General features: G+C 33.7%; 3 protein-coding genes across 9 annotated transcripts in view; all 3 read right to left on the bottom strand.

The window, feature by feature from the left end:
• Positions 1–267: 267 nt before the first annotated feature.
• LOC117240344 lies at positions 268–7,222 on the bottom strand. 3 transcript variants are annotated; one of them, XM_033506346.1, is made up of 22 exons: positions 7,059–7,222; positions 6,396–6,565; positions 4,947–6,323; positions 4,651–4,886; positions 4,465–4,578; positions 4,242–4,394; positions 4,003–4,169; positions 3,839–3,929; positions 3,574–3,756; positions 3,354–3,492; positions 3,191–3,284; positions 2,906–3,108; positions 2,620–2,818; positions 2,298–2,552; positions 2,106–2,225; positions 1,884–2,026; positions 1,609–1,795; positions 1,452–1,539; positions 1,253–1,381; positions 1,011–1,166; positions 845–934; positions 593–772 (listed from the first exon to the last, which is right to left on the bottom strand). In XM_033506346.1, exons 2-22 carry the CDS (start codon positions 6,547–6,549, stop codon positions 593–595), a joined length of 4,458 nt encoding a protein of 1,485 aa, XP_033362237.1. In that variant the 5' UTR covers positions 6,550–6,565; positions 7,059–7,222. The 3 variants fall into 3 exon arrangements, with proteins under 3 accessions (XP_033362238.1, XP_033362237.1, XP_033362239.1); XM_033506347.1 differs by lacking the exon at positions 7,059–7,222 and having other exon boundaries at positions 268–772; positions 6,396–6,549; XM_033506348.1 differs by lacking the exon at positions 6,396–6,565.
• Positions 7,223–7,501: 279 nt separating this feature from the next.
• Positions 7,502–9,472, bottom strand: LOC117240351 (60S ribosomal protein L7). Its single transcript, XM_033506357.1, has 6 exons — positions 9,371–9,472; positions 8,804–8,921; positions 8,544–8,719; positions 8,219–8,466; positions 7,863–7,960; positions 7,502–7,657 (listed from the first exon to the last, which is right to left on the bottom strand). Exons 1-6 carry the CDS (start codon positions 9,379–9,381, stop codon positions 7,547–7,549), a joined length of 762 nt encoding a protein of 253 aa, XP_033362248.1. The 5' UTR covers positions 9,382–9,472; the 3' UTR covers positions 7,502–7,546.
• A 438-nt stretch (positions 9,473–9,910) lies between these two features.
• The window catches only part of LOC117240343, a 44,819-nt gene continuing 31,194 nt past the window's right edge, over positions 9,911–23,535 (bottom strand). For 3 of the 5 annotated variants that reach the window (XM_033506341.1, XM_033506343.1, XM_033506342.1), the window contains 13 exons: positions 17,381–17,512; positions 16,220–16,543; positions 15,506–15,694; positions 15,289–15,426; positions 13,908–14,012; positions 13,040–13,137; positions 12,780–12,864; positions 12,571–12,702; positions 12,278–12,460; positions 12,052–12,192; positions 11,661–11,984; positions 11,387–11,569; positions 9,911–11,298 (listed from right to left, as the gene is read on the bottom strand). In XM_033506341.1, coding sequence (XP_033362232.1) covers positions 11,111–11,298; positions 11,387–11,569; positions 11,661–11,984; positions 12,052–12,192; positions 12,278–12,460; positions 12,571–12,702; positions 12,780–12,864; positions 13,040–13,137; positions 13,908–14,012; positions 15,289–15,426; positions 15,506–15,694; positions 16,220–16,543; positions 17,381–17,512 — 2,222 coding nt within the window. In that variant the 3' untranslated portion in view covers positions 9,911–11,110. Of the gene's footprint in view, positions 11,299–11,386; positions 11,570–11,660; positions 11,985–12,051; positions 12,193–12,277; positions 12,461–12,570; positions 12,703–12,779; positions 12,865–13,039; positions 13,138–13,907; positions 14,013–15,246; positions 15,427–15,505; positions 15,695–16,219; positions 16,544–17,380; positions 17,513–23,535 lie in introns of all 5 variants that reach the window. The other 2 variants (XM_033506344.1, XM_033506345.1) reach the window with 2 other exon arrangements.

Raw genomic sequence — 23,535 nt, 5'->3', positions numbered from 1 at the left:
TTGAAAAATATCGATAGCCGAATTTCAAAAATTTGGAATGATGAATGCAGGTAAGTGTTTTAATTTTAAAGGATGATTCCTCGAGTTTTGACAGTTATTTAGTATGTAACAGATCATCTAAACTATTTTAGTTACTAAAATATTTTTCGTTACTAATATGCCAAAAGAGTAATATATTAATATTATATAAAATTATCACACACTTTAGAGTAAGCATAAAAAAATAATATAAACTGAGGTCGCTTGTATTAATAACTATTCAAGGTTGTAAAAAATCCCGTTTATTAACATAATTTAATTAGAAGTTTCACATTTTAAATATTACAAATTACAAAACGTGCAGATATACATATTATACAAAACGCGTTACCTTCTCAAGTGGACTAAGATAAATACATTCAATAAATTTTACATAGCTCTTTTAATATATACATAACAATGAATCTTGTTGAAGCATTGGCATGCTAGTCTTTATAAAATTGGCCTATAAAATTGTAAAAAATAATTTGCTACACAATAACAATGAGTAGGCGCATTCGCCATTAATTTCATAATACTTGATTTTATTATAAAAGACTGCTTTTTCTTTGCGTTAACAACAGTTTTCTGTTGTAATTTTTGCTTTATGAAGCATAGACTTTACATATTGGGGCAATAACATTTTTAGTTCACGCGGCACAGACATAGATCTGAAGTTTAGTAATCTTATTAAACCATTCTGGTAACCAGCTACCATCCACAGGTAACTCCATGCATTCGGATTCCAAGACATCTAGAATTTATTATTTAATTTCAGTATCGAATAAAAATATCAATTAAATGAAAACAGTTGTGATATACGTACTCGGTTTACAGACATGAATGGATATTCTTCAAGCGGAACTTCTGGTAGTTCCTCCTCATTCTGTTGTTCCTGCTCATCACGTTTAACGTCCTTTAAATATAATAGAATAAAATAGTAATTTGAAAACAATAAAAAATAAAATACATTACGCAGTGAGACTACTTACTTTCAATTTATCACAAAAAATAATACCGAATCGATCCTGGCACTCATCATAAGTTTCTGGCATGTAACAATAATCTTTCGAATTCTTTTTGTGCTTTTTATCATCTTTACTATCTTCTTTTCCTAAGAAGTCCACTATTTTAACAAATGAACTCACCTGGGAGAATTATTTATATTTAACTTTGTAAGAAATGGTTTAAATTATCAACAATATTTAAGCACGTTAAACACAAAAAGATATACCATTTTTTTCTTCGTTAAAGCTTTATCAATATCTCTATTATATATAAGTCCATGTGGGAAGATTGTTTGTATTTCTCCTGCTAGTGTGCCATGTGCAATGCTATTTGCATAGTCAGAAGTGGCTACAGCCTATAAAATTTTTAAATAAAGAAGGTTACTTTTTAATCATATCTAAAATATGCTTTCTAAAATTACTTACATATGTGGTAGAATTTGTTTGTAAAATAGGGTAGTATTTGTATTCATATTCTCTTAATGAAATCAAATAAGTATAAGTATGGTTGTACCTATAATAGAATAATATAATATTAAAAAATAGATTTCATCAATTGAAAATATTCTTTTATGGTCCTTACCCCAGTGCATCATCAAAAGTAACAACAGCACATGGCCAGTGTGTCATCCATGCACCATTTACTATAATAGACTTTTGCATACTAATTTGAGGACTATTTATGTCTTCTAAATTCCAAAATTTGTATGATCTATCTAAACTGCCAGAAGCTAGAAATCTTCCTTTATTATACGGAATTAACGCTAGCACTACAAAAATGATACTCTTGTTGAACTTGTTATTTTATTTTATATTACTTTGTAAAAAAGAAAGAAATATATATATGTATATACTTACTACTCACAGCATTACCATGAGCATAAAAATGCTGAAATGCATTTATGAAATATGTGTTTTTCCTTTTTTGCATTGATAATGGTGATTTATATGTTAAATCCCATAAAGCTATATAGCCATTTGAAAATCCTGCAGCAATTGTACTGCAAAAACGAAAGAAATTGTATAAGTCAGTTATTATAAAATTAGGAAACGGATAAGAATATAGTGAAAGAATTGTACTTATGGCCGTGTTCTTTCGTCCATGATAACTTGGTACATTGCCAATTTTGATCATTGTTATCATATATTGAAATATTTACAACTAGTGTTATTACTGGATCAGTGGAATATATAGGCCAACTACAATAACATATATTCATAATAGCAACACACGCACAGGAATTTATCCATTTGGATGAATTTGTTATTTACCCATTGTCTGTAGTCTCCTTAAATTTAAGCTCTTCTGGAAAAGGTAAGGAATAAACATTTACATTTCCGTTCGAGCAAGCTGCTGCAAGCATACCCATTCGCTTAAGATTACTGGGTATTTCGTTTTCATTCTTATAATTATTTAAACTTTCATCTTGATAACATCCGGAAGGACACCATTCTAAACACCATATGGTACCACTGTTGTGTACAATAGCATATGACAAAGTAGGAGATTCTGTTTTACTATCAATCCTAAAAGAAAAGAAAAATTTACTTTGAAGAAATTTGATACTAGTATATTCTACTTTTTGTTACTAACTCGTGATTCAAAGGCCCGACATTCCAAATTTGTATCATATTAGGCTCAGAGTGTGATTTTCCTACTGTATATTCACTTGTCATTTTTGGATGAGTACTAATCGCGATATATTGACAAGGTTCCTTAGAATACATTGGTGATGGAATAGGTAACCAAGCTAATGACCATACTGGTCCACCAGTAAAAAATATTGGAGTGCCTGAAAAATTATTTTAAATTTAATATATCGAACATTGTAAAATAATCGTATGTAAGTAATTACTTGTTTTTATCACTAGGTAATTACCTTCATCTGAACCACCTTCAAATCGTTTCCATTGCTTCCATGTATCTTCTGTATTACACAGTGTTTTAGACACACTTTCTTTTTTTGTTCGCATGGAAATTTCTAGCTCTGGCAAATATTTAAGAATATCGGAATTGTTTAATAAAGTAAACTGATTTGGAAAATAGTCATTAAATAGACAAAGTTCGTAATTTGTTTGTTCGCTGTTAAAGAAAATAATATGGATTGTTACTTAAACATATTAAAGAATTATATATTTTAACTCTAAAAGATATAGATATTTACAATTCCATAGACCATTGCACACCGAGCATATACGGTTCTTTCCATTTGATTTTACGAAATTTTTCCTTGTACAAAAATTTCATTGTAGATGTTTCTAGAAATAAAAATAACGTGTGGAACTTAACAATTTAACTTCTTATTTTATAATAAAATTTATCCTTACTTTCATCTGAACTACAATCTTCTTCTTCAAAATCTGAATATTTATCAACTTCGTCTGTTATTGCATGCTTTTCTAGTACGTGCTTCTTTATATCTTCATCAGAGGTAGTTGAAAATTTACATTTTTTACATATATAACTCTGCAATAAAATTAAATATGTACTAAAGTTAGCATTTTAGATATGCCATAGAAATAAAATTAGTATTATTGTAATATATACCTCCTCAGGAGTGAAGTTACACATAGAAACATGTTCACACATATCTTCAAGAGAAGAACATGTATAAGTACAGCCTACTTGACGACAATTTATTGTTCCCCCTGAAGATAATGCTTTCTTCCACATGCCTTTCCACACAGATGGTATAGGTCTTTTATGTTCAGGCATTTTGATCAAACTTTTCTGTAATGTTAATTTCATATAGTTATTCATTTGATAAATTAGGTTTTTTTTACAAAAAGATATTTTTAAAAAAGTAATATACCAGCAAAGAAGAGTCAGGCTTCATTTTCTTTTCAGGCGGTAAATTGCTATCTTTGACAAGCTCAGTAAATTCAGAAATTTTTGAAATTGCTCTGTAATTATAATGCTATATGAATATTTTTATTTAATTTAAATTTTAATAAACTTCCAATTTATAAAACTTACTTTTCTGCAGCTTTACGTTTTGTTCTTTCATTAGTACCAGTATATAATTGCAATTCATTTATTTTACTTTGTGCTGTTTGCCTATGTACCCTTTCATGCATTTCCATAGAAGATGGCATCATAACAGCACCACAGATAGGGCAACTTACCATCAAAGCTTGCCTTTCCTGGTAAAAAAAATTATTGTATGTATAGTTACATTGCATTATGTTTCAAATTTTAATTGAAAAATTGCATACTTCTTCTGACTTTCCACAAAATTGCATATGAGATATAAAACCGTTCGCACTACGCTTTACAGCACCGCATTTTTCGCACGACAATTGACCCCTTCTTTTTTGAATAGCAGTCATTAATACTTTTCTCCATAGTTTAATATTATTTTCGAAGTCCTGAAAACAAAATTCTTTAATAAATAGGATAATAAGTTTGCAAATTTATTTATATTAATCTTATATTTACAATAGGTTCATCGTCCTTTTTCCAACTCATATAATTATGCTTGCGCAGATTGTGTGAATCCCAATTGACTTTTAATACATCTATTTCACATTTGGCACAAGTCACAAAAGTTTCCTGAAATAGAAAAACATATATTTATGTAATTTGAGAATGACATATAGTTCCAATATTTTATATAAAACTTACTTCCGATGCATGAGTTACAGTACTATTTTCATCTGAGTCTTTTTCAATAGTAATTGGTCCCTTCGAATTTTCTATATCCTCAGTATCTAATGCAGAATAAGATGATCCTCTACCTCTACCTCTACCTCTACCTCTGCCTCTACCTCTACCTCTACCTCTACCTCTACCTCGTCCTCTTCCTCTTCCTCTTCCTCTTCCTCTTCCTCTTCCTCTACTTGTAGATGTATCTGGATTACCTGCAGATGTATCTTATGGTCTATCACTTTTTTTAATAGTAATTGAATTAAGAATGTTACCTTCAGTACTGCTATTATCATCTATACCATCGTTATTACTAAAATTATATGATTGTTCACTATGTCTGTTATTATGAACAAGCGTTTCTTCAGTAGAGATATCATTCATTTTTTGTAAAACCTCTAAGTTTTCTTGTGATTCCTTATTTGAAATGTCTGCAGTTTTTTGCACTGTAAGCAGAATTTTTCTAGGTCTTCCTCTTTTTCTTAGTACTGGTCTAACCATCAAAGTTTGATTGCTATTATTTTGACATATTGAATCTGTGTTTAAAGTTTCTTGGTTTAATGAAGTATTTGATGTTATAAGTGATGAATTGATTCTATCTTCATTAACACTTGTATTTTTAACATTTAGATTTTCATCTCCTAATTTTCTAGATCCTTCATTTTCAAATTTAAACACAGAGGTACTTATTGATTTCATTTGTACTTCATTATCATTCTTATGATTCAACCCCACACTTTCTAAATTTTTACATTCCAAATTTGTATTGTTTATTTCATTTTTATAATCCTCCTTCATTATTCCTTCACTATTTATAACATTAGAGTAATTTCCAAAAGTGTTAGTGGAATTCAAAGGCAATGAACTTTTTGTCACAACTGGTGTAACAGAAGTAGAAGATTTATGCGAATCAAGTGTAATTATATTCCTTTCATCAGCTTCATTTTCAAGCTTTCGTTTTTTACATTTAATGTGATGAACAACATCAGTTGTTTCAGTTTTATTTGATAAAGTATTAGAAATTACTGCTTGTTTTGATTCTGTATTACAAGTACTCATTCTTCTTTTGTCTGAAATTTCTTTTTTATATACTGTAATATAATCATCATATTTAGTTTGTTTATAAACATGTTCAGGTTTATTAAGTAAATTTCCATCAATTTCATGTTTAGCTTTTGTCTCCTTATTCTCTTCTAAACTTCTACTTAAATAACTTTTACTAGTACTTTGTTCAGATTTTATGTCATCTCTCTGAGACTTTGGTACATCAGTTGAGGTAGTTTGATTATTTTCTAAGGTTTTAGCAGTACATTTTAGTTCTTGTGATTTTCTCTGATTTCTTGAAATATTTATGGAGTTACTTACTTCTATGCTACCCTTCTCTTCCCTTCTACTATTATTAAGATTCTGCATTTTCTTTGTGTAATTTGATTTTGGTTCTAATTTTTCTTCATTTGTATTAATTTTAGGCACTTCTGTTGCATTTATTAAACTTTCGTTATCTGCATTATTTGCTGGATTATTTTTATTAATTTTTATGACAGTGATTGGTTTTATCACAGTGTTTGAGTTTGGATATCCAGTGGGTGTGGAAATCCCAAAATCTTTATGTTCTTCCTTTATAAGTTCTGATTCAGGCATTATGTTTCCATCTGCAACAGAACATTAAATTATAAATAAAAAGATACTTATTTTATTCTAAATTGTGGTAATGATTAACTTACTTTTTTCTATAGAATCATTGAGACAAATATTTTGTAATATATTAGGAAAAACCATTAACTTCCTTGTATTATCAGATAGTGAATGAATAGATTTAGTAATAGCTGAATTCATATCATCAGATGAAGTGTCAGAATCCACAGTCTTTTTGCTCATTATTAATATGATCTAACTGAATATTAAAAATATAGAAAATATTGAAAAATATTATGTAATTTTAAATATTATACAGTATAGGACCAAGAGGGTATTAGATCAATAAATTTTTCTATATTCTTCTAGAACTCTATATTTAACATTCTATATATTTTTTTGTTATTATTTTAGAACATTTTACAATATGAAAAAAATGTCTATGATTTATTAACATAAAATTGATATGGGCAGGATTCGAACATAGAAAGTGCGACGGTGAAATACGCTTTCTATAATCTATTCCGAAAACCCGTAAAAACTGTCATTTCCTCGAGACACACACGTGGGACAGACTTGTTAATTTCGTATGAAATGTTGATTATAATGATATAAAAATTTATTCTTTTATTATTAATCACACCCTTTTATTAATGTTAAGATAAGGTTAGGCGTTTAATACTATATGCGAGAAAGTTTGTCACTTAACTGTAACATTCAATGATTTTTCAATCTTTCTGTAACGCACTTACCAGTATTTATTAAAGAACTTTTTTTCTACATTGAAAATGATATTTTATTGGAAAATAAAATATTTTATCCAAAATCTCTGGAACAAGATTCGAACCAGTGCACTTCGCCTTGACACACCATTCTCACATTGTACTAAGATATGAGTATGGAGCCATCTCTCATAGAGCATCACAGATTATTCGATATATTTTAGCGCATGCGTTTGTTTTAACGTTCTCAAGAAGAAAACTTTCTGATTGTAGCAATAAATAATAACCACATTTATATATTTACACATTATGGAATCCTCTGTACTAACGCGTTATTTAAAATTTAAAAATCATCAGATAAATAATTAATGGATAAGGAGTACATATACCTATAGTTGTGTTAGTACACAAATAAGTGTGTACACACAAATAAGTTTACAAAAAGGGGACAATAGGTAAAATATAACACGATATAACAGGTTTTATTCAAATTTTTATTTATCAAGATCTTTATAAATTTAAATCATTCTCCTGAGGAGTTCATTGATTTTGTCTTCACGATTACCGAAATCGCCACCTTCAACGTAATGGTTAGTCTTTTTACGCCATCCACCACTAGGTGTGTTGAGCTAAAGGCAGGAAGGTTGACATTAATAATGTAACATAGACGATTATTAAATGAAATGTTTGAATTTAACTAAGGAACGCAAAATTACATGTGTTCCATAAAGAGAAACTCGTATTATTTTACGACATAGTAGGAGGTTAATAGAATAATGAATATTTCCACAACCATGCCTATGTCGACATTTGAGCAGTCAGAAATGTATATACCTTAAATGGCCACAAGAAATTGCTTGCAAACTTGAATTTTGGTCCAACCATGAATATTTCATGGATTAAATCTTCTATACAAATAATACTAGAGCGACCTGTAATAATTTATTTCCCATATTACTATCGCAGTATATATTGAAAAAAGGAATTGTTTAATGTAATTATAAAATGTATGAATCGTCGCAAACCTAAACGTAAAAAATACGAAAAAGTTTTTCAAAGATTCTATTACTTTTTGACAAGATGGAAGGGAGCAATAGAGTAAGAAATACAACTCCCATGGACTTGTCAAATGTAATGAATTAATTTTAACTAATTTTTTAATGACAACAATAAATTAGACTAATACTAACCAAGTTTCTTTTCAATAATTGAATTGCTTGTAATAGGAATACGTTGCCTGTTTATTTTAGCAAATCCCCTTTTATAGATCAATTCTCTAACTGATTTTAGATTTGGATAACCCCATGTGATATACGGTTCAATGATGCGAAGCATGTTAATTGTTGCCTTGTTCAGTTTCACAAATACGCCATTATTGATCTGTTTCAGGCGGAACAACTGAAGTACTTTACGTACTTTAGGAGAAACTTGATTCACACTAAAATAATATAAAATGATTACTGTACTATACATATTTTTTAATCATAACTTCAGTGTGCTAGGAATTATATTTACCCCCGAATACGGATAACAAATGCCAGACGTGCTTCGTTAAAGATGTAATAGTTGCCATGAGTCTTAGCTTGTCTTGCCAATCTAATTTGGTCTCTTTCTACCATTCGGTATTCCTTCACATATTTTTCGGCATTCTTAAAGATTAGTTTCCTTTTCAGATATCGACTTGCGCGTTGCTGAAATTAAAAAATTTATTTAATCATTTCCACTAATTTAAGCATTCATTTAATAAAAAAATAAAGTACAGTTCCAAAAACTACCTTAATCGATATTTGAAGACGTGCAGCTCGTACTGCTTCACGAGTTTTCTTTCTTTTAAGGACTGATTCCGGCACTGCCGGCAGCTTTTTAGCTGCTGCGGGTTCAAATTCCTTCTTCCTATGTACAAAATTATTAACAAAAGTTAAAAATTACATATTTTGTTCACATAAATTTCAACAAGTCGCATGATATACAGAGCTTAGGATATAATAAGTTAGGTTAAGCTATAATATAGGTTATGCTATTAAGAAATATAACTATTATTATACTATTATTATAATTATAATAGATATTTAATTTGATGCAAGATAACAATTCATGTTTCATTAAAGAATTAATATAATTTTTAATATGTATGATGAAATATGAATTGTTTTATATTGATCAACGGTATGACTTGTCAGCTTCGAGTAATAATTTTTCATTCTTGTGCAAAAAAACAAAAACTATAATATAAATATAACAAAGAACTCCAAAAGAATGATTAATAATATATTTCGTAAATGTTAGGATGGTATTAATTATCGATGTTTTTAGATTTTATTATGAGTTTGAACAGCACTTACGTATCCGCCATCCTTCCACAATGTAAAGAAATTCTCGATCGTTGATCACTTCACAACTGTTGAAAAGTTAAGCTTGAAGTTGACTGCAATTCTTGCTACTTAATGCACAGGCGGGAAATTTGAAATTTGAATTTACCTTGAAAGCGCTTTGCTTTTCGTACTATTAACAGTAAATATGTTGTAATAATTGACACGAATGGCATAAATAATTATAGGGCAATTAATTTACGCAACGACACAATTAATGTGATCCCTGTTATATTTAAAAAATTCAATTTTTCTCAAAGATATATATATATATATGCCTTAATTACAGAAGTTTCTAATTCAAAGATATATTTAAAAAAATTAATTTCCGGAAATTAATTAATCTTAAAACTTTCTTAGATCAAAATCCATAAGTTGGAAACAGAAAAATATGTGACTTTAAGATCAAGGAGTTTCAAGATTAATAAGATGCAGATTTTCACGAACAGAAAAAAGAACAAGAGCACAAAAAAGAAGAAGAAAATAAAACATAAAGTAAAAGGAAAAGAGTCGTCGTATTCTTTTTTTATATAATGCGTCGTTCACACTATTATATTATGTACAATTGGCAGACAGAAGTAGCAGTTTAAGCAGTTTGTAATTGGTCCAAGGATTTGATCTTTATTCCTGATGATCGTGTTAACATTGTTTGCCTTTCCTTGACTATATGAGCATCGATAGGCAATATTCACCCGTCTCGTGTACATCTTTATCCTTTCGTTTTATTCAGAAGATATCGACGGCGATCCATCGTCAAAAAGACGTACGGATTATGGATGATCATCTTCGCGAACAATTAATTACACGTGGACCAAAGGTGATCACTCGAGACAAAGAACAAGACCACTGTCAATACTAATCGACGGTGACAGTTAACGTTACAAGAACACGTACGAAAAAAGAAAAAGAAAGAAATAAAAGAAACCACAGATTGCTTGTCGATCGAATTGGCTAGCAACATTCCATGAACATCAGCAAAATAACAGTGTACACATGTGTCGATCAGTTTTATTCACTCTAAAAACGCAGCAAAAAATCATCGAGTCAGCAAAAGTTAATACAAAGTGAAATGGAATACGATACAATATAATATCTCTATCGTTACAAAGCAATACAATAAAAGAATATCAAACAACGTTGTCGCCGTACGGTAATTTGCACGCGAACTAAGAGACATTATGGCAAACGTATACTTATAATGTATAACTGTATATAGCTTATACGCTAACATAATTGGTAATTCGCTTGGAATATTATAGTCGAGTAAACTCCCGCGAAACGTTGCCTCGTGTACGCTCGCAACACGTTCGCGCCTTCTTCAATTTGACAGAGGTCTAAAATCTCCTATAGAAAATCGATGGATTTGGTCCACGTTGAGCAAGCATACCACGCGCTCACGGAATTCACGGACAACTTGAACCCATTACGGTGCAAAGTATACGTTATTTATTTTATTTATTTATTTCTTTTAAATCGTTCGTTCATCGTCTAAGCAAAAAGAGAAGTACATAGACAGGTTTCATCGTCATCCCCCGTAGAATCGTCGAGCTTTGGTACGAGTCGTTCGTTCCGGACGAACGGCCGCTAATCAATCTTACGTAAAGCGAGTCGGATCAACAACAACAACAACGCACATTCGCGCAGCAGCAACAATTCATGAGTCTCAACTCTTTCGTTCCTTTCTTTCTTTTCCTATCACGTTCTTTTCTTTTATCACGCTTGTTTCGGATGCGGCGTGGGCGCCGCTGGTTCTGACCGGAAACAGGACAACAAGAAGCCGGTGTACATGGCAAACAGGACTGTGATCGCGATCAGCATATACATGTAGATGTTCAGTTCCGGTTGACGGTACCTGTTCTTGCGCAGCCAATCCAACACGTCTTGTTCCTTGTGTAGATCACCTGGTTAGGGGAGAATTGTTTAGAAAAGCTGTGATTGGAAATTGAAAATATTCATAGTTTCTTCTTGATATAGAAAAAAAAGTTTTACCTCGATAGATACTGGGGAATCTTTTGCGGAAATAAACGATGGCAGGAAGCTTGGTAACGCCCCATTTCCTGGCGTATCTTGGATCAGCCATTTTGACGAACGTGATATCCAAATTGTCTGTTTCTCCGTCGATGTTCTCCAACTTCTCGTTCACTTCTTCGCTCTCTTTACTATTGTGTTCATCTAGAATAATTAATATGATTTTTTTATCTAGAAGTCAAATTGGGAATATTACGAACATCATCTAATACAAGGATGTTCCTTCTCTACTCACAGAAAAAGACAGTAAGGAACTCGTTCTCGTCTAACAGTTTGTCCAGCATTTTCTTGTTAACTTCTTCGATTTCATTTTTAATTTCGAACACATCTTGAGAAGTTAGCCATTGTAGAATCTTGTCTTCTTGAGTGAGATCGCCATCGTAGATGAGGGGCGTCTTTTTGCGGAAATAAACCAGAGACGGAACGTTCAGAATACCAAATTTCTCTGCGGCTTCCGTACTAAGAACCTTCACGAAATCAATACCGAATAAGTCCGCTTCACCATCGATTTTTTCCAAAGCTTCCATAATTTCGTCACACTCGGGGCAGTCTTCGTCGTCTGATTAAATTAAACGATTCAAGTGAAACTAGCTTCGTCAAAACTTACCAAATTCTGTGATACTTACAAAAGAAAACAGCTAAGAATGGTGATTCATCGAGAAGTCTTTCCAGCATCCTCTCGTTCACAGATTCAATTTCGTCCGCTAGTTCTCGGTTATCGTCATCGATCAGCCATTCGAGAACTGATTCCTCGTTTTGTAAATCACCTGGTAAATGCAATAGTGAATTCTTAAAGATGCAAACGATTTTGTTTAATCGAACTGATAATGTTGCAAGGGAAATTTTAGAGACCTTCGAACAAAAGAGGATTGCCATTTCTGAAGTAAACTAAGGCAGGGAAGGTTTTGATGGAATACCGTTTGGCCAGCTGAGGATCCTGAATTTTTACTAATTGAATACCAAATACATCGCATTCGTCGTCGATCTTTTCTAATCCTTCCAAAATCTCCTCGCATATATGGCAGTTTACTTTATCTACAACGTAACATTGTAATTTTGTTTTCGCTCTATATGAATATTACATTAATTTTATGTATTGTATCGTATATTATTTAAATGATTATAAAAAATACTCTAGAACTTACAGAAATAGACCGCGAGATATTGAGTCTCTTCAACAGACGTCTCTAACATTACTCTGGTAATCAATTCTATTCGATCCTCTGTTTTCTGGGTAATCAACCACTGCAGAACCTCTTCTTCCACTTTTAAATCACCTTTACAAACGAATATCTCAAATAATATGATATAATACAAAGAAACGTAGTGTTGTATTAACAAGAAAGTGGCGAACCTTCGAACACATTTGGTATTTGATTTTCGAAATATACCAATACTGGGAATTCCGTGACACCATAATCTTCTGCCACCTTGTAATCCTACAAAAATGTCATAAAAATTTTCCATTTATATCTCGACTGGAAGCCCAAATTTCTAAAATATTTCATATATTTTATGTACATGTATTTCCAATATAAATTCTTCTATATTTTCTATACTAACGAAATATTTTATGTATCCAGAAAGAAATTATTCAGTCACTTTTATACTCACTTGAGTCTTCACGAACGTAATACCGTGTCTGTCGCAATCATCGTCGATGTTCTCCAATTCTTCGAGAATCCCCATGCATTGCTCGCAGTCTTCGGCATCTAAAGGGAGACTATATCGTTATAAAATTCACGAACAGATCGAAGAGATATCTACTCGAAGTACAGCGATCTATGATGATAAGATGAATCGATCGATTGAACTGATTGGATCATCTAAAAAAGCGTTCTCCGGGTCTTATCTATGGGAGGGAAACTAGCTCTAACGAAAAAATAACAACGATGAACAGATTCGTATGGTTTCAGCTCGCGATCGTATACTAAATCTAATAAAACTCGGACAAACAAAATGGTTAGCATGCTGGTCGTCTCTAAGTGGTAACTATGGTGGTTTCTGCCTCCTGTTTCTATAGTGTTCTCATGCTATCTAATCGTGCAGGTACACCTGTGTGACAGTGTGAACGTGTAATAAAATGTAGGGAAAAAATTGGCCTGGAAAAATTGTGACGTTGATGAAATTTCGTATATACACGTGTACGTTTAAAACTTAGTGGTTAGATTATTTGGCGATTAAACGAATTAAAATTTTTTTGCAAATAAAAAATATCGCAGTGGCCATCTGAAAAAATCATGCACTTTAAAAAAGAAATTAGATAAAAATGTACGGTGTTGTATTTCACTGGCAAAATTGTATTTGCAAAAATATGGACAAAAATGTATGTGAATGGTGCTGGAGTTCTGGGTAGTGCACACGGAACATGAATATCTTGGATGAACTATCTGCAACATATTCTAAATTGGTAGAACGGTAAAGAAAAAAGAAATCGGGTCGGCAACTCAATTGTTCTCTTTGTCTGTCTTCACGTGTGTACCATCGAGTTCTTCGGCTGCTTCGTGTTCGACGATCCTGCGCTCCTTGTGGCGGCTCTGCTTCCGCTGATATTTTGCCTGACACAAGTCACAAAGCGTTCTGTTCCCTGCGGCATTAGTAGACAACGTGTACAGCGTATGGACGGACAAGAAGACGAATAAAAAAGAGAAAGACAGGCCAAGTAGCAATGATCGTGACGAAACGTATAATCAAACGAAAGATCAAAAAACAAGGACGACGGACAACTTAGAATAATAAAAACGAAATCTGGTTAATCGTTGCGACACATTAAGCGTAAACCGTAGACAAGTGCAAAGTAACAAAAGTTCGCGGTAATGTATGTATGTATATATGTACATAGTATAGTTTCGAGTCGCGTTTCATCCGAGTTGAACGAGAATTTGTTGCTTTGAAATTCTGGGCTGTTGCTACCAGAGCAGGAATTAATATAACGCAGACAAGTTGCTGGCTGCGGTCAGTTGTTATTCTCTTTAGCGAAGAAATATGATCAATAGCGTGGCGTGAAGGGAAGAGGAGAATGGAATAACAGGAAATCCGCTCGATGTGTAGTAGTATACTTGTTGTGGTATTAACACTAGAACTACCTTCGATATTTTATAATACATATAACACACATAGATAATCACAGATCACAGGAAAAACACGATAAGTGCGTTTATGTTGATTTTTTGATTTTAATATCACATTGTGGCTAAAAAGGAATATTTTAATATAAAGTAGCCGAAGATGGGGAGAACCTGTTGGGTCCAGCCAAAGGTGTATATATATATATATATGTTAAGACAAATAATATTTTAATAATACGTCAAACGAATTTTTTGAGTTATGAATAGGATGCAAAAAATACATGTTTAGCTGTAGAATTAAATAAGAACACAATCTCGACAGCATGAGGTTAATTGACAATTAATTAACATTACCATTAAATTGACATTAATTGTATTGAATTTTAAAACTGCTGTCCATTGAAAAAAAAAGAAGAAAAACAGAAAAATCAACATCAATCCTGTTAAGAGCACTTGCATATTTTTAATAATTGTGAAAATAGAACATCCAGAACTCATTATCATTGGATCAATCATGTTTGGTAGTTCTAGCGTTAATGGTCAAGTTGTAGAGACTAAAGAATTATACTGAGATGATCCTCGACTTTATCGATTATTATCGATGAAGCAAAATGTGGATACGAATATCTGAATATCCGAATGATAATATTTACAATATTTACAATCAAATATAGAAGAAGAGCGGGATAAAGTATAAAAGTATAAAAATATTAGAAATATAGTAGAGCCACGCAACAGGCTAGAGATACATTCCTGCTTGGCAGTTGGCCGTAGCTGAAGGACTGTCAGACTTACAGAAGTACACTGCTAACGATTCCGATTCTCTTATCAAATGCAGAAGTTCTTCACCCTCCAAATCCTCGATTACCTCTCCGGATGGATCTTTTTGTGTTAATAACCATTGCAGTATCTGATTTTCGTCGTACAGATCGCCTTTGGCCGAAGATAAAATTTAATTAATTATAGACTTCGGATTCATTTTATTTGCGAGCTAATTTAATTTATAATATACCTGCATAAATGACTGGTTCCTTCGAGGACATTTTAAAGAACAATATAGCGGGTAATGCGAAGACGCCATATTGCTTGGCCAGTTGCTTGTCGTCGATCTTCACGAACTTTATTCCCGCGTTGTCTGCTTCGTCATCGATGTGTTCGATTTCCACCAATACCCTGCCACACTGTTTGCAGTCGTTGCTGTCTAAACATACGCGCGCCATCGCGTTCGATATGCTCGAAAGTCTCGTTTTTTAAATAATAATCGTAGCTATTTTGCCGGATTTTTAATTTCTCCATTCTCACACTGTATTAACCCGAAATGTGGGCAACCTTCTAACAATTTCCTATTTTCCAGTAAAAATATCACAAAACCGTTCTGCATCCTCCATTCCTTGGATATCTTTATGCCGAATTTTATACAAACGTTTTAAACATTAAAGCTTCGAACGTGATTTTCAATTTATTCGATAACATTTTGGTTGCTCACACGAGGGTTGAAATAAAAAGAAATAAAATGGAAACTTTCCAAATAGGTTGAAATTTCTTTTACGATATCAAATTTAAATATCATCGAAGTATCGATTAAAATGTTCTCGTCTTCATCTTACCCGAATAAACACCGTAATCCCAATTTTACATACATTCGATTCTTGTTCTACCATTTTATTATTATCATATATGATTTAAAAGATATTCTTCGAACTTTCTCCTTAAATTCTATACTCACAGAAGAACACAGCCAAATAATCAGTGGTCTGTCGTATCTTGTGAAACATCTTCTTATTGATTCTCTCGATATGATCGGTGAGCTCCATGTTCTCTGGATTGGTTAGCCAATCGAGGATTTCCTCCTCGTCGTCGATGTCCCCGTCGTAATTAATGTTCTTGCCCTTGCGGAAGTACGTGATACCGGGTGGATTCCGGTAGCCATATTTCTTCGCCATCAATCGATCCTTCATCCTTACGATCTTTATACCGTACTCAGCAGCTTCGTCGTCGATCAACTCGACGTGCCTGAGCACCCTAGGACTCTCTGGATCTTCCTCCTTGTCTACGGGAGCGAGATGTTTCTTTTTTCGTTTCGAGGCGACGTAATATCAACCTCTTAACATTCTTATGGGAGAAATTTACGAGCAAACAGGACATGTTTATGCAAATTTATCTTTGCGAATATAATTAAAGAAGTGGAACTTAAATAGAAGTTCGTTTTAAATGCTAAATATCACGGCCAGTAATTTCTTATATTTTTGCATACTACATGCATTTTGTAAATTTTCATATTTACTTTTAAATTGTACACTAAATGCATGTTTATTCAAATTCATATTTTTATGAACATTCATATTTTTATGAATAAGGAAATGAAATTTCAGTAAAGATTTGTCTCATTCTTTAAATACTACGACGTGTATTTACTTTACTGTGAATATTTTGTATATTTTTATGTCACGCGATTTCTATATATTTTTGCACATTTGAATTACCTATATCCAGATGCATAAACACACGTAATTTACTCATAAGATTTCTAAATTTGAAATGTTATTTGGTCGATAAGAGAAGAGACGATGCGAAGTTGTTACTCGATCATTTAAAAGATGAATTTAACTTTCGAAACGTGTCAAGTTATGATTTTAATAGAATTTGAGGGATGGATAATTAAGAAACGAATATAACAAAATTTTTCTTGTGTTTTTTACGCTGTTGGACCGATTTTAGATCGTTCGATTGGCTATTTAATTTTACCGACTACACGATAATTCTTACTTACCCCATATAACGATTATATTTGAAACGAACAATTCGCCTTACGAATTATGTGACTTACTGCGAACAATCTACGACTTTGCACATTTTCGCAATCTTTTTGGTAGAAAAAATATCTTACAGAAAACGACAGCCAAGAATTCTTTCGTTTCGATATATTTGCTCAGGGTGTCACGATCGATCTCTTCGATGCTCTCGTCTGTCTTCTGCTTCACCATCCAATCAAGCACTTCGTTCTCGTCTAGCAGATTACCTAAGTTATCATAAGGTTGCTCGAATGTACTATCATCTTTTATCGAACTTTTATTCATCGTTATCAAACGTAATTAAATAAAAAATTAGTCAAAGAAACTACCAACTCTCAGATTTTTATAGATTTCATTTTATTCAAGATCTGGAATGGCTATTCTCTTCGTTTTTAAATAAATTCTGGAGATTTCTAGATGTTCAAGGAAACTTACCCTTCGTGTACAAGTCGTTACATAGTTCATCGATCGATGTCGGAATTAAAAGAGAATGTTTACTGATAAATCTCAGATCGCTCGCTTTACGATTCAGATATGATAAAGACTCTACGATTCTTCCCTCTATTATTGACGATAATTTTTCAATTTTGATAAACACTTTTTAAGTGTGCATTTTTATCTGGCACTTATTTTTGTGAAGGATGACGTTGAAAATCCTCGATGAGTATTTGATGACCGTGTGGCTGGAGTATCGTGAATTGTGTTCGTCGAGTGCAAGCTTTTAGTTCATCATATACATATATACTCTGATAAGCTTCTAAATAGAAACAAACGGGACAACGTGAGAAACTATTATACAAGTGTCACATATGAAACAGTGTAGTTTCATTTATTCGTTGGACGTTCACGAGACACGTTTTCGATTTTTAATAATCTATTTCTGGAGAAATTATAGGTAAGGGAGGAATTCTACGTCTATCATTAGCAGTAGTAACGGGCAAAGCAAATACAAAAGGATACTAATTGGTACTAGGAAACATATTTATTATCGAGTTTTATTATTGTACATGTTGCTCTTATGCGATTAACGAGGATGCCGTACGGCAGAAAGTGCGCAAAAACGTTTTACGAGCAGTAAAATAATTCCATGCCTTGATAATCACGATCACAGACGCAGCGCGATGATTAAGATAATCAAATAATTCCTCTCTGTTGACTAAATTTCTCGTGTGAAATTGATTAATATATTTGATCTCTGTTGCTCGAATTTTTATTTATATATCCTATATATATGTATTTTTATTCGTTTCTATTCCTCATACTTTTATCTATGTTCTTAATTTTCGGGTTATAAATTCACATTGCAAATTATCATTTACTGATTAATTATCGCGCTCGAGGATCGGTGACCACGATAAAAGTACAGTGTCTACGCGATGTTACTTCTGTATCAACGTAGCTTTTGTACAGATTATTATCGGCATTTTCGACTTGACGTCCGATGAGAACCACAGTGAATACAGAACTCAACAAATAAAACATTCGTATAAATAAATAAATAAATAAATAAGGTGAGCATGTTTTTTTTCGATTTTTCCTTTTCCTAACTTTCGTTCGGAACCATCGGTGAACCGTTCGAAAGGGGAGAAAAAGAACAAGAATTCTCGATGTGTTTCTTTTTTACTCCTTTTTTTTCGATTTTTCTTCTGCTATCGTTTATTTTATTTTATATACTTTTTTTGTGATTTTGATATTGTTTAGTGCTGGCTCGTGCGGCCCAGTAAGCGATTAAAGCGATTAGTGATAGCTGGCGTAACAAGAAACGCACGTGTTCCTCGACGTTTTACTGTTGAGGAATATTTCAAAGAAGGTATGTTTATGTCGCAGCCACGATCATGGTAGCACTAAGGATAAGAACAGCATCGTGTATCGATGTACTATTAGGTATATGAAAGCCACAGGTGAAAAACATGACAAGTTAAACCCTTAAACAATTATTCTTTTATCGAAGAACGATCGTAAAATTCAATATGTTATCAGTCAATAAAAGATCTCAAGAAATAAACTTATCATGCTTTTCCCGCGTGATTTCCATATGTTTTATGATATGATAATAAAATTTATGATACTTATGTACAAACTCGAGATATCGTATCGCGCGTGTATGTACCAGAAAAGGAACGAGAATGAAAGGAAAATAGGGGATGCGACCCCAGAAAAGAAAAAGAAAAATCACGAATATTTTGTAAATTCGATTGGCAGACCCTAACTGCGTAGGTTTGCGTAGGCGCAGAATCTGAAACGAGATAAGGAGCAAGCTTAATCTCGAGTCTGAAATGAGACTAAGAAAAATCGAATGGTGGATCAAGCAGTCGTTTATTCCAGATCAATATACGATTGTCATGATCATCAAGTTGCTACAAACCTATGTCGCTCGCGTTGCACTTGACATAAACATACTCTTGAGAGATCTGCTGATTGATTAAGGAATTATATAATTAAGAATAATTCGTTTTAATCCTGGAATCGAACCACGACGCCTTTAAAAGAGATTGTGCGATGAATCTTCATCCATCAATGTCAATCATGAAAGGATTAAATGAAGACTGAACGATAATTGCATTAGCGACAATATTAATTAATAATCGCTATAGCGTCTTCAGGTTCCAGGATTAAAACCAACGAGAGAAGATAATAAACGAAACGAGAAAGTGTTCGTCGCTACAACCTATACCGCGAGATCTAGGTAGAACACTACGAAACGTTCGGCAAGAGCGAACAGCCACATCTTCCATTCGATCGTCGACGATCGTTCGTTCGATCGATCGTTTCGCGACCAAGAAAAAAGAAGTCCTACCCCGTTCTTCCGCGAGCGTTACCGATCAAAAATGCAATGGGACAGCGGTATCGTGTCGTCGCGACGATATAACAATAGAACAATGATACGCAAGACTAATTTATGGCAGGACGATCGAAGTGTATGGCCGGTTTCGGCCATTATTTGATTAGAACGCATTCTTTGATTCACGCGCACGCGGGCATCGAGATTTTCTCTGTTCGCGCGAGAAATGCATGTGGATTTCTTATTTATATATGTATATTATATATACACATAAATCCTTCCTTCTTTCTTTTTAAAAATCGACTACTAAAAATCGCCTCGTAGACTGAACAAGTCTTATGTTTCTCGAGAAGCGTGTGCGCTTTGTTGTTGTGTTTTTTGATATGATTTAAGAACGCTTATTATCAAGAATTGTGCGTGACGATGATGTTGTTCGAGTTCGCTGATTTATATTCGCAGTTCTTTTTCCTTTCGTTTTTACGAAAAGTTTAGTTACGAAAAATTTACACGTGAGTGTTTGGCTATATCTTTTTGTGAAAAATATAGGAGGGTGTCTCGGGGATTACAGATATGTTAAATGAGGGTAAGGGCGCATGATTTTTTCGATGATCGATGCCGATTTATAGATATGCGACGAGATTTTAAAATATTTTGTTCGCGACGATGAGCGTAGGGGAGACAGATGATTACGTCGATGATGATGATACTTCGATATATCGATGACGAATCAAAATGACGATAAACATGTTTCAGGAACAAGTTTGTTCAACGAACGAAACATTCGTATCTTTTTTACAATCTATATTTCTTCAACTGTATCTTCGTCTCTTCTTCTCTTCTGGTTTTCTTCTTCCCTTCTTCTCCCTTTTTATCTTCCTTTTCCCTTCGATTCATCGGTTACTGTCTCTTACTCTCTGATCCAATTTCGTCCTTCATCTCCACCTCCTTCCGCTCGTTCTTTAGACTTTCATGATGTACGGAAGCCCGGCCACAACTGCAACAGGCCACAACCCCCGACCCAACTCTCAATGAGACGTAGAAAAACTATATCCTCACGATCCTTTCTCATCGCGGCATATTTTTCCCGTACAATTTCGTTTATAGATTATCTAGTTTAGTTACATTCTTCATTACCGCGGTACATTTACTTTTTCTTTTTTTCATTTTTCTCTCTTCAAAGCCGACTATGTATATATACAGTTCGGCGAGTCGCGACGTGTGAACAACCCTTATTTATTCCTATTATTACGGATTCGATCAACGATTACAAGGTTCTTGGACAGACACACACAATGTAGTAGGAAGCAGGAAAGGATCTGGTAGATATTTCGACGGAGCTATAATTGTAATTCTCGAATCACTTCGGTAAAATTCAAACGTATCTAACATCTGAAACAAATTTAATAAAAAAATATTCCTCAACGATCCATTTGTAAATTAAACACGTTACAGAATGAACTTCTAGAAAATCCTTCTAGGATCCATCCTCTAAAAATTGATTGTAAATTATAGCTCCGTCGCGGTTGAATCGTTTTAATAGTTACGTATATTATATCCGGTGCGCGGACGCTCTAGAACGTTTACAAGATGTTCGATCGAACTTGTGTTAGAAGGCTAGAGACTCTCGCGAAACTGTTATCCCGACGATTCGAGGAATCCGAGGAGCCAGCCCACCGGCTTTCCTAGGCACGTTTCTTGGATCGTCTTGCTTGTCCAGAACTTGCGGCTCGTGATTTTCTTCATGGACCGCGCGACACACCTGTATTCCAGATACGAAGACGTTTCGTCAGCCGGCCCTTTTCTTACTCAACGTTTCTTTCCAGCCCCCGTCTTCACACAGATCGGCTGTCACTTCGTTTTTCTATCATCTAATACCCTCTACTATGTGTTTCCTACGTTGCCAATTAAATCACTGCCCACTCTCCACGTGGATACTGATTTCCTTCAGCTTCGTAGTTCACTCATAATACGTATTATGTACACAGGATGTTCCACGCAACTGGACCAATCTTGTAGCTTTGAGGAATAGAAAGTAGAAAAATGTTCATGGGGTAAAATTAAATAATTTAGGGCGATGCACGACCAGAACAGTCTACTTGTAGGTACAATAATTTACTAGCTGATAACGTTAGTAAACTGAACAGTTGCGAATTATAAACTTGTCTTTTACGATTTCGTAATTTTTTGTCCAATAAGATAATCAAATAGTTCACAATTTGTAAAAATTTTTTGCGTAGCTTCATTTACTTCATTATCAAACTTAGTTGTTTTATTAACAAAGTGAAAATATAAAATCGTAAGTTTCTTAATATTTTTTTGCAGGGAACAAAAATTCGCGTGGTATATAAAATAATATGCAGTTCAATTAAAAAAAAATAGGGGTAATTTTGAAGTTCTTGAAACACCTTCAGATTGGACATACTTCATCTTGCATCATGAAATGTATCTCTATCTTCTACCTTACTTGGAAAACTAGTTTTGCCCAATTACGTAGAACACCCTATGTTCCTTTTCTTTCTCAAAATAATTCCTCATGGATTATCATCTTTATTAAATCAAAATCTAATCTTCCGTGAAGAACGTTGATTCGATTTGAGTCACTTTGAATCAGATTCTGGATATGTATGGGCAATGATTTAACTCCGCGATTACCACAGCCAGTTCACATATTTACCGCTTCCGAAGAATCCCTTCTTGGCCTTGTGGTCGCTCGATTTGCTAACCCCCGATGACACCGTGGCAGTTTTTCTGCTGTCCTTTGCGGTGAGCTTGTTAATCGGCTTCAGGCCGGGCAGCCCCAGCTTTTCGGACCTCTCATGCACTTTGCCCTTGTCCTTGGTCACCGGGCCGACTTTTGTCACTTTGGCGACTTTTGTGCCGTGGGCGACCTTGGCAGGACAGCACTGGTAGGGCTGATAGGAGGGAATCTTGGGTTTCGCGCTTTTACCTCCCATGCCGATGTAGAAACAGCCGTCGCCTGCAGTAAGCAAATATACAACGAGTCAGATACAGAGAGATTGATTCCAGACAAAGATGTGTGGCAAAAAAAGAGAGCAAAAGTTGGTAAGAAAATTGGCTAGCCTACGGCTGATTGATTCGTCTCTTCACGAGTTAATACGGATGGGGTGGGTTGAAAAATTAAAGAAAAAAAGAAGAAGATGTGAAGAGAAAATAAAGAGAGAGAAACAAAGAGATTAGTGACTAGTGCAGAGAGAACGTGTCACTCCAACCCCAATTGCGCAGCAAAAGCCAAACGTGCATATTTCTCACAGACGAAAATATCTCGCGGCGAGTCGACGACTCTTTTATGGCAGCCATTTTAGCGTGAACCAGCCTCCACTTAAATCTTTATCGAATTATAAAAAAGAATGAAATCCTAAATGGGAAGAAAAGATGACTTTTACATACTGTGACATGTTTCTCGTATGATTTTCAAATTATTCGAATTTTAATCATATTGAGTTTATT

Source organism: Bombus vosnesenskii, unplaced genomic scaffold, assembly GCF_011952255.1.
Source record: "Bombus vosnesenskii isolate JDL3184/JDL3185 unplaced genomic scaffold, Bvos_JDL3184-5_v1.1 scf7180000014621, whole genome shotgun sequence".
NCBI classification, from domain to species: Eukaryota; Metazoa; Arthropoda; class Insecta; order Hymenoptera; family Apidae; genus Bombus; species Bombus vosnesenskii.
The sequence above is the reverse complement of the archived record's forward strand: the minus strand, read 5'-3'. Positions and strand labels throughout refer to the sequence as shown.